This window comes from Aspergillus fijiensis, assembly GCF_003184825.1.
Source record: "Aspergillus fijiensis CBS 313.89 unplaced genomic scaffold BO72scaffold_23, whole genome shotgun sequence".
NCBI classification, from domain to species: Eukaryota; Fungi; Ascomycota; class Eurotiomycetes; order Eurotiales; family Aspergillaceae; genus Aspergillus; species Aspergillus fijiensis.
Window position 1 is genome coordinate 466,086 of NW_024468999.1, and position 10,594 is coordinate 476,679.

General features: G+C 50.8%; 1 protein-coding gene and 2 non-coding genes across 3 annotated transcripts; 2 read left to right on the forward strand and 1 right to left on the reverse strand.

The window, feature by feature from the left end:
- Positions 1 to 273: 273 nt before the first annotated feature.
- On the reverse strand, positions 274 to 6,619 carry acyA (adenylate cyclase acyA; the record flags this gene model as incomplete). The annotated part of the gene is made up of 3 exons (XM_040946402.1): positions 274 to 456; positions 506 to 5,752; positions 5,840 to 6,619. The coding sequence occupies 3 exons, from the start codon at positions 6,617 to 6,619 to the stop codon at positions 274 to 276; spliced, it is 6,210 nt and encodes a 2,069-aa protein (XP_040801363.1).
- Positions 6,620 to 9,065: 2,446 nt separating this feature from the next.
- On the forward strand, positions 9,066 to 9,137 carry BO72DRAFT_t140. Its single transcript has one exon. It is a non-coding gene; the product is annotated as a tRNA-Met (tRNA).
- Positions 9,138 to 9,814: 677 nt separating this feature from the next.
- BO72DRAFT_t141 lies at positions 9,815 to 9,886 on the forward strand. The gene has a single exon. It is a non-coding gene; the product is annotated as a tRNA-Met (tRNA).
- Positions 9,887 to 10,594: the final 708 nt, after the last annotated feature.

Genomic DNA, 10,594 nt, shown 5'->3' on the forward strand with positions numbered 1-10,594 from the left:
CGCCCTTCCTCGAGACGCCCGCGTAAGTGTAGCAAAAGGTTGACGGGGAAATAATAGAAAAGAAAAGAGAGGAAAAAACACAAGAATGATAAGCGGCAATAGATACAGATATGATCGATTAGGATGAACCCCACGTTACTATATTCATCGGATTGGGAAGTAGCGGCGAGATCCGCCAGGGTTCATCTCGCCAGACAAACAGACTCCTTGGGTGAAAGACAACGGTCATGTAGTATTGGGTTGGGTTTTACCGCGGCTGCGATGCAATTAAATTCACCTGTAGCTTTTGGTAGTGCCAGCACTGACAGCTACTTGTTCCTTGAGAACACGGTACTCTTCAAGCCGGTTTTGCAACTCTTGCATTACTTCGGAGATCGGGGCGGCATGGTCATTGAGTTGATCACCGGGTTTAAATGGTCGCAGCATGTGCCGGATGGAAAGAGTATTGATGCAAACCTGGTCCACGATTAGTACATACCGTTGGATGGTGCCATTCTTTACTCACCTCGATGCGCGTCACCTGTTGCTCCACCAGGCTGACCACAGTCGAATCTGCAAGTTCGCCGCCATGGTTCTTCACAACGTTGAACAAGGCCACGTTTGGTTCCTTGAGGCGGGCTTCGCCAGGATACTCCAAGGCACCACAAAGCCTCTCAAGTCGAAGAGTAAGTTCCCACAGCCGCCAAATCAAGTCGGTCTGGATCTCTAGCTGCGAGTGCTTGCTAATGGTGGTCGGGGCATGCTCATTTGATGCGTCCTTCTCCAGCGTTGTCAGTCTCCCAGAGAGAGAATGAGGGTAGATCAAATAGAGTGGTTCCGGATTCTCAAGCCCCTTCAGCTTTCGCTCTCCCTGATCCTTGATCACAAAACCTTGGCTATTGAGTTGCTGGAGCTCGCGTCGGATATTATACCCAAGATTGTCAATCGCATAGCTCTCTTCGGAGCCAGTCGAGGCAGCGCGCTCGCTATCAGCAAACACCTCCAGGTTGCGTTGGATGTCGCTCATGAAATCTGAGGACACGAAGATTTGGCCACCATCGGCGACGGCAGAGATACGAGAAGCGCGATTGACCATTGGCCCGAAATAATCCATACGATTGGTCACTGGGTCCTTTTCGCAGACAGGCTCACCCCAATGTATTCCCATTCGGACGGACAGACCTCGGAAGATGACGTTGTTTTCCATGTCGTACTGCACCTGGCACTGTGGTTGCTCCAGGATTTCTGTCGGCCATTCTGCTTCCAGAAGCTGTGTCTGGCAGTTGAAGCACCAAAGTAAAGCGGCCGTGGTTGTGGAGAACGCAACCATGAAAGCGTCACCTTCCGTTTTCACCTCATAACCACCGATTATACCCAGCTGTCGACGAAGAATGTCGTTATGAATCTGAATGGCTGAGCGCATCGCATCTGGGCAGGTTTCCCAGAGGCTTGTTGACTTCTTGATATCAGTAAAGATGATAGCGAGTTCTCCAACAGGGGCGTCCACATAATCGAAACGGGCGAGCCTGGAGTCGCCCGGTGTATCACGCGGCTTTTTGGTTCGCTTCGTGCTCGGTATAATCTGATCCTCGGGGGGTCCGACCATAGAAAGACTAGGCCTCAACCTTATCTTCTCTCGCTTCTTCAAGTCACTCACACCCAGTATCATGACCATTAGTTTGTTGTTGGCTCCGAATGAAATGGCCAGGTCTCTGATCTTCTGAGCAGCGATCATAAGATCTCTCCGTTCAGCTCTAGCAACATCAACGACAAGATCTGGCGTCACATAGTCCCACAGCTCCCTTGATGCCACAATGATCATCTCATCCTGTTCCGTGAGGTTGAGATGCATGGTGTGTGGTGCCGCAATAACGGCGGGCATCATCTGGAAATGTCCAAACGACCTTGATACTGTAAGGGTATCGTTTAACTTGCCATTGCGGGAGACAAACCCGCCTGCAGCGCGGATCCTTGCTCTTTCGTGTGATTCTGCAGGATCATGGTTTCGGGTCAAGTGCTTCAGTGAACCATCGGATTTGACAAGTATAGCCTGCGCGTCACCAACATTGGCAACGAACAGATCCATGTTGTTCAAGTATATCACGGTAGCGACTCCACCTGAATGGACATCCTCCTTGTTCAACCGCACTTTCTTCGATTCCGCGGGATCTTCCTGATAATGACGCACATCTTGGTCAATCGACTTGTAGCACGCAAATGCCATGTTTTTATTCAAGGTCAGAAATGCTCGTCTGAGTGCATCTAGCGGAGTTTCCAGGTCTTCGGTCCGAATCCGCTTCAGCTCGGATGAGAAAGTGTGTATGAAGTTCTCGTGCAGGAATTTGGCAATTCTAGATCCTCCCGTTGACTGGGATTGACCGTCGAACATTCCTACCACTGTCTCCACTTTGTCGGGCTTGAGTCGAGGAACGATCATATCGAAGATGGAAAGATGTTCGCTTTTGCCAAGAAAGTCGGCCATGCCATATGCAAGAGACCCAGCTAGGGAAGCGGAAGTCCGGACACGACGATCTTCTGTCTCTTCGGGTATCGTAGAAATTGTGAGAGTGACGTCCATCAAGCCAAGAACACGCAGATGCGTCAGGGAGTTGAAGTCGGTCAAATCTGTCCCGGGTGTGGTGGGCGTTCCCAGTGACGACGCATGAGGTTTTATTTCCAGCCGCTTGTTACCAGAAAAATTGAGGTACTTCAAATTGCGATTCCAATTCCAGTTCCAGTCGTAAGGCCAGTTAGAGACGTTGTACTTGAGAGAGTTGCTTCCAACATCCAGAATTGCGAGCTTGCTGACTTTGCAGAGTTCGGCTGGAAGCACCTGGAAACGATTCGCATTGATGTGCAGTACCTTCAAGTTGCTGCCTTCTTCGAGATCATCGGACGGAAGGGACGTGAGCTCGTTGCCCGAGAGGTACAGCTCAGTCAACAATGGCCAACGTCTCAACAGGCCCTGAGGAAGCTCCGTTAACTCGTTGTATGAGAGGTTAACAACACGCAACTCCGGGATCAGCGACAGCTCTCGGAAAATATCGTCCTCCAATCGATTGTCTGCCAGGAGGAGATTCCTTAGTGATCCCCCGAATGTCGTTGCGACATGTTGTGAGAAGTTGGAGTCTTTGCGTGACGATGGGCTTCCATCGGTGAGCGAGCGAGAAGCCGCAGATACTTTCCGCCCCCCTTGGCCTAAAGATGAGGCAATAGAGGGCTTCCGGTAAGCTGTCCCGTTGGGTGAACCTCCGGTGCTGAGTGCACCAGCTCCTGATGCTTGGCTGGGTCGGCGTGCCTCCTGTTCATCAACGGCACCTAGTTCTTCGTAATTGGGATTATTCGACAGCCCTGGGGTCACTGCAGGAGTCATAGATGCGTCGACCGGAAGCTGGGGCTGAGGACTACCATGCTTTGGAAACGCCTCCAGCACATTTGAGGAGACATTCAGCGTTTCCAGCTTAAGGCAGTGCCAAATCTCTGGTGGGAGTCGCCTAAGATTGCATTCCCGCAAGTTGAGGTATTTGAGCTCTGTCAAGCAGCCGATAGTGGCGGGCAGCGAAGCCAGAGGATTCTTGATCATGCTGAAATGTTCAAGCCTACGCAGTTTGCCAATGTGTGGCGACATTGAGACAAGGTGATTCTTGTCAAGGATGAGCTTCTGCAGATTCGGCAGATTCTCAAAGAGAGCATCGCGAAACTGAACCAGCTTGGCAGAAGCTATATTCAGAGATGTCAACGTTGGGACAGGTCCATCAATGTCGAACTGTGTCATGGGGCAGTGGTCGAGGATCAAAGTCCGCAATTTGGGGAACGATCCTTTGAACTTCGAGATAGCATTGTGGCCAATGACCAGTTGCTCCAATCGCGGGAGGAGAGACAGGCAGTCTATATTGGTAATCTCATTGAATCTCGCGTCGATTTCCTTCAGACTATCGAGGCCTCGGAATACCTCATCGAGTGAACCTCTGACAATGTTATTTGTCATCCAAATTCGCTCAAGTGTCGCCAACCTCCCCAGATTGGGTAACTGAGAAATGTTGTTGAAACTGATGTCCAAGTCCACGAGGCTCTTAAGATCACAGAGCAGTTCCGGGAACACCTGGAAGTTATTTGAGGATATATTCAAGCTCCGCAGATATTGAAAATTGCCAAAATACGCAGGAAGTTCCGTGAGTCTGTTGTTGGCCATCTTGATGCTGACAAGGCCGTGCAACCTATCCAGGTTGGCATGGCTCAGATCTTCGATACGATTGTTCGAGATATCAAGATATGTCAGTCGACTAGCAAGGCCAAAACTGGCAGGCAAACGAAGAGCATCGTTGCCGATGAACTTTATCTCTCGTAGGTTGATACATCCCTGGATAAAATCCTTGGGCACATCCAAGGACAGGTTCTTTGACAAATTCAAAGATATGATCTCAGGTGCCTTCTTGTAAAGAGTGATCGGAATGGTGACTAAACTCCGATTCGAGAGGTCCACGTGGCTAAATTTTTGGTTCTTATTGAGGACAGGCTCGCTCTCCAGACTGCTGTAACCACTGATGCGGGCTGGGAGAAAGGTGAAACGAAGGATATAACTATGATCTTCACGGCCGATTTCTTCGATCTTATCCTTCTCGGTATAACCTACCTGTTCAAGCATGCGCTTCTGCATGAGAATGGGCATCTCACCCGGGCCGAGCTGTCTGGAAAGATCATTCTTGCGCATCACTAACTCATAATTATTCAGATGATCAGTAAGAAATGATTTTCGTCCGAGTAGAAGGAGAACATCGGCAACAGTCGCATAGAGACCAGCTGAAAGGGTGGCGAAGGTCGAATCAGCGCGAAATACTCGTATGAAATAACCCACACCGTCGGGTTCGGATATTGTGGGACCAGGCTGCTCAACGCCTTCGTCGGGCAGTAAGGATGATATATCATCCTTTTGCTTTTTGACGTGCCAACTCTCCGGCGCATCCCAGTTTCCGGCAGGCAAGTTATCTCGATTTGTCCGTTCTTCTACCTGCGCGAAAGCTCCATCTGGCATCCGACCTCGGTCACCTGGAGAGGGCGGATTCACAATGCCCTCCATATGCGAGAGGTCTGTATCGAGAGCCCACATGTTGGAGTCGTCTGAGAATCTGGAATCTCTGCCGACCGGATACTCGTTGCCCGCACCTCGCCGTCCACGTAACTTGGATGGGCCAATGGCCAATCCTTTACCGTCCTTCTTTCGGTCACTTTCTCCATCATTGTACTTGGAAGATGTCGCACTCTCAATACTTCCCTGTCTGCCTCGCCTGGCGGGCGAGGCATCTCTTCGCGTCAATTTTGACGCGGCAGCTTTCGTGGTATCCTGCACTCCTTTCGCTGTCGCAATATTTTTCAGGTGGCCATGCTTTGGGCGACGTATTTTATCGAGGAAAGAACGCTTCCCCGGCTGAGCCCCCGGGGAGTTCTGACCCTGTCCCTTTACGTGGGCGCTCTGGACGCTGGGCGTGGGACTAGTGGCACGCCCAAGAGTTGTGGTTGATGTCATTGGGGTGGGGTAATTGAGACTACCTTCCCGAGATGGGTGAAGTCCAAGCGAAAGATCATCTCGGCCGGTTGCCGGGCGAGCTGGATAGCCGGCAAGATCACCGGCCGCAGTAGGCTTCTCTTCTTTGCTCCGAGAGTGGCGGTGGCCGCTGAAATGTCTCCGATTGGGATCTTTTTGGGCTGCCGCAGCACGTTGCCCTTCGGCTGTGGGCGCTTGGCGGACAGGGGCCTCTCCAAATTGAGGTATATCCTACAGTGTCTCCGCGTCAGCACAACTAATGGTGATCACCAATGCAGGAATTGACATGATTGGGCGTTGTCGGGGACATGGACTCACGTTGTAGTTTTGGTACATCCAGGGAGTGATCTCGCTGGAAGGAAGAGGAGTTCGTGGCCTTGTGTGGTTTTGCGGGGTTTTTTCGTGTGAGGTGTCCGTGGTGTTGCGTGATCCGTCTGAATTAGCTCGTTCTCGAGCTCTGAAGTAATCAATCGATGACGGCTTCGACACCGAAGCCTGAGTGTTGTTATCTGAATCGTGCTTTGGGTCTCCGTTGCCTTGGTATTCATCGCCGAAGAAGCCTTGCAGCTTCTTTCTGAAGAGCGCACCAGTACTAGACTTAGATCCTTGGCTACTAGCGGTCATGGCACTAGCTACCGACGGTCTCCGATGGTCAACATTGAAATCCAAGTCGAGCGGCTCACTTGTGTATGTCTGGGCGGTTCCAGGGCGGAATGTGGCGGAGGCTGGGGAGGCTTCTTGTTCCGAGAAGTCATGGAAGAAGGTATTGGGGGCATCAGCCGCCAGCATCTTAGGCGAGGATGATTGTGAGGGGGAGAGTTCTGGCTGGGAGGTGTCGGTGGGGCCGATGCTCAAATTGGACGGCCGTCCGCGGGGATTAGATGCAGAAGAATGATTTCGCTCATCGGTGCCTAGCATGTTCATTGCTTTTCTGTGACTACCGAACTGTGGTGGCTTGCGCTGATCTGTCGGAGACACATCCGGGGAAGCCCAGGAGAATATGGAATTGTATAAATCGGCAGGAACCCCTAGGGGTGGTGATTTGCGGCCCTGTGAGTTGGATCTGGGAAGCATCAGTATCTGGTAACAGTTGCGCATCGTTTGATCTCATGGTTTGATTCCCGTGGAAATGCAGTGCCTATGATATCCACCCCCCGTGAGCGGCAATGTCAGAGGAAGATCTAATCCACCGAATCAGCCTGAAGAAGAGTATGAGATGAGCCGAATGAGCTACATCGACAGACTTCTTCTCGCAGATGATTCGCCGAGTGTCTACCCAAACCAACCATGAAATGTTTGCCAAGCTCACTACCGGGTTTAATCGACACCGTTCAGGCAGCAGGACGCGGCGTATAGAGATGCGGAGAGAGAAAGCCGCGTTTTTGTCGCGCTCGGTACATTGTGGGATGGAATATGGGGTACAGGTGTTCCTACCTTAACAACTCTCGACCTCCAGAGAGCGGGGAAACACTGCGCCCATGGGAATAGCCATGATTGTGCTGCTGGTGCTGGTTCCGACCTTCTCTGACAGTCTCCTGTGACAACCAGCTATGTGCACCCGAGCTTTCCGAGCTGCGTCGGCCTTCCGTCCGATCGCCAGCCCGATATGCCATGCTTCCCAAGTGAGTATTTGACAGTTTCCGAGGGGTCGAGGAGGGGTGCGGCGAGTGGGCGGTCGGCTGTCAGGAATGGCGATCACGGGGGAGGGGGGAGGATTAAGGGGAGTAGAGCAGTAGCATTAATCGTGTTGAGTACGGCCCTAAAGCGCAAATGGATGTAATAAGTTCGTCGGGGTGTCTGCCGTGCAATTATACGCCGCTTGGTCCGGGAGAAAGAGTGCAGGCGGAGAAAAGCTAGTGGGATAACGAGGTACGGTAGTGAGGGTGCAAGGTTGGTCGGTTTGGTGGGTGTTTTAAAGGAGAGGTTGTATGAAGTCTAGGCAGGCGCCTCAGTCGCCATCGGCGACTGCTGGTATATGCTGTTGAAGATGGAGATTATGGTGGAAGAGGTGTTCTGTCGTAGCACGGGGGTTTAGCGTCGGGCGCGACGGTGACAAGGCATGCTTCATGTTCTAGAGGGTGAGCGGCAGTGGTGAGTGAGGAAACGTCATGACACAGTCCAGACGAGGATACTCTGGTACATGGGGGGGAGGGGTTTTGGGATTGGGAAGAAGAAAGGGAACGAGGTGTAGGTAATGGATAGAATAGAAGAGTTTCCAGAAGTCGGGATAGACTTAGACTGGGGGTGTGGTGGGTGGGCGGAGGAAGAGAGAAGTGGTGGTACAGTAAGGTAGTTACAGGGTGGTAGTGGGTGACGGATTGTCCGGTCGGCGGGTGTGAGTGAACCTGCGCAGACTTAACCTAGTTGGTTACCTAGTAGTTACTAGTTGAGGCTCTGACTACCGCCAACCCGCTAAACGAGACCGAGCAGCTCTTCGTTAGTTCAATATGGACGAGGAAAGCAAAGGTGAGATGGACCTTCTCGCCTATGGACTCCGTACCTAGACTACTACTAATTTGACTTGCTGAACACTGAACACTTTGCTACGTATGAGTGCACAGTACTTACTGAGTACAACTGGACACCACACCTGTTCCTACAAATCCTACAGTTCCTACACATCCAGTACTACGAACTTTACATACTCGAACCTTCCAAAATTTTGATCGTTGGTAATGATGTCAAGATCCGACTGATCTTCCGAACTCTCTCACTTTTCACATGGAATAGAGTTAGTATACGGAGTACTTACTTAGTACTTCTCTTCCGAGTGCGCACAAGGGATCGATTATCTAAGGTGTTTAGTTGGTTACTTTGACAACTCGACCAGTCCTCAACCGACGTCGCTAGAAAAGGGGAGTGGTTTCCGGGGATTGCATGGTCCGTGGGCGAGTCTGTGCTTTCCTGACGGAAATCCTACCTCAGATGCCGGTTATCTGCACCTTGACCATGCACAGTGCATGCTCGATTCTGTACTCCGTTTTACAGGCATGGACATGTTGCTGGTACCTATGCTCATGGTTATTGCCTCGCTCGCATCAGTAATGACCAAGAACGATAGACTAGCCTAGGAGCCAGGTGTTTCATGTTTGGACGATATTTGACGAGTGTTTGACCTTCAAAGTGTAAATGGTGGAAGTAGCTATATATAGCTTAGTACGGAGTAGCTGTGAAGGTAATCTGTCTACCTAGTAACTAGTGCAGTGTCTATATTAGCTGCTCATCAATCACAGTCACCAGATCCAGATCTGGAATCCATCGCGGGGAAATTTCGGGCATTCGCCTTGAGTGTCTTCCCTTTGTTTCGCGTCTCGATCTCGATCAATCTCGGGTGATTCGGGTCGATGATTGCGTCTCCCTGTGCTTCGTTCTGATGGTCCGGATAGGGAAAATTCGCCAGAGCAGGGTACCAGAGTATGCAGCCTTGGGAGGGGGGGGCGGAATTGTTGTAAGATTGATCCCTGCGCATATTGTTCGCATTGTTACGACCAGATTCGGTCCGTGATTTATAGTGACATAGTTTGAGGTGTCTTTCATCAATCCTAGCATGTTAGCTCAGGGGAAGAGCGCCGGGCTCATAACCCGGAGGACCCTGGATCGAAACCAGGACATGCTAAAGAATTTCTTTTTGTTTTTGCATCGTGCTGAGTACCAACAGAAGTTCTCTACCCCTTTAAATCTGATGTTTCATTTTGTTGTTTTGATTGGGCCTATAGCTGTGCCTTCGAGATATTATGCTGTCTTTTGTAGCAAGCAACGAGAGAGCTGTATGTTGGGAGTCGCCAATCATTACCATTGATATTTGCCTTGTCTGTCTGCCAAGGTGGAAAGAGAGCGACGTCCATATCAAGCGCCTCTCGTCCCAGGCCCAACTTGGTTTAGTGGTCTCAATGGGCATCTTGATATAGGGTGTGGCCATGCCGATGTTACAGCCTGGGTGCACTCGTTGCGTGTGGTGGCTTTTCCACCTCGGAGCCGCTGTATATAAACTCGCAACGATATCGCACCGAGGGCATTGCCTGCGTTGATTGCGTTGAGTCACAATGAAAACTAACCAACTGATTTGACATGATCAGGCAGATTGGATACGTGACTAGCAGCTGACAGTCACACTGGTACAGATAGTGAATAAGGTAGCTATGCCACGGCAATAGAAGAACAAGCCGACGAAACAAACACCACTCAACTTGCACAACAAAAAAGTATAGTTCTGGAAATTGTCGAGCAGATTATTATGCAATGTTGCTGTTCAAGGCTTCCAATGCAGTAATAAACCGAGAGTGACATCAATCAAGCATGTTAGCTCAGGGGAAGAGCGCCGGGCTCATAACCCGGAGGACCCTGGATCGAAACCAGGACATGCTAGCGATTTCCTTTTTTTGCGTCATCTTCATTCGCCCACCATGTTACTTCTTTGCCTACAGCGTATCCAGCAACCTGTCCCTACATCCTTCTTCTGACTCTCTTCATTCATCCCCGAGCATGTCTCACTGCAATTCCTGTTTGACCCCCATCTACTTGCCATCCCCGATCTGGCCCAGCGGTTTCTTTTTTTCCGACCGGAAGACTGCTAGCGATGACACTGGCTCCCACAAGAGGTGGAATCTCAATACATGCAAAAGACTCAATCCACAAGATTCAAGTGTCAGAAGCCTTTGGACTACACCACCCAGAAAAGGCCTCTAGCAGGTAGTCTGCGTACCAATAAAACGAGCCTCGCAACACCTTTGCTTCAAAGGAGCCCAACACATTCAGCCGGAAGTCAACGACGAGAAACCGCTGGTCGGATACCATACACCCTGAGTAATTGGGCCTAAATTGTGGCCCATGTCAGTTTTCGGGAGACCTGGTCAATGTCGCCGTGCGACTGAAGAGAGTGCCCATCTCCACCGCCTACCAGGCACTGACTACAGGCACAATACGCCCCCCCTTCACTGTAGCCCAACTCTCGGCTATTGCCCATACTCGAGGCACCATATTGTCACTCGCATGACCCAAGACGAGACAATCAAGAGACTCGACCAGAGAAGGTCGAATTTAAGCTTAACCTCCGCCACAGACGTGGCATATTTG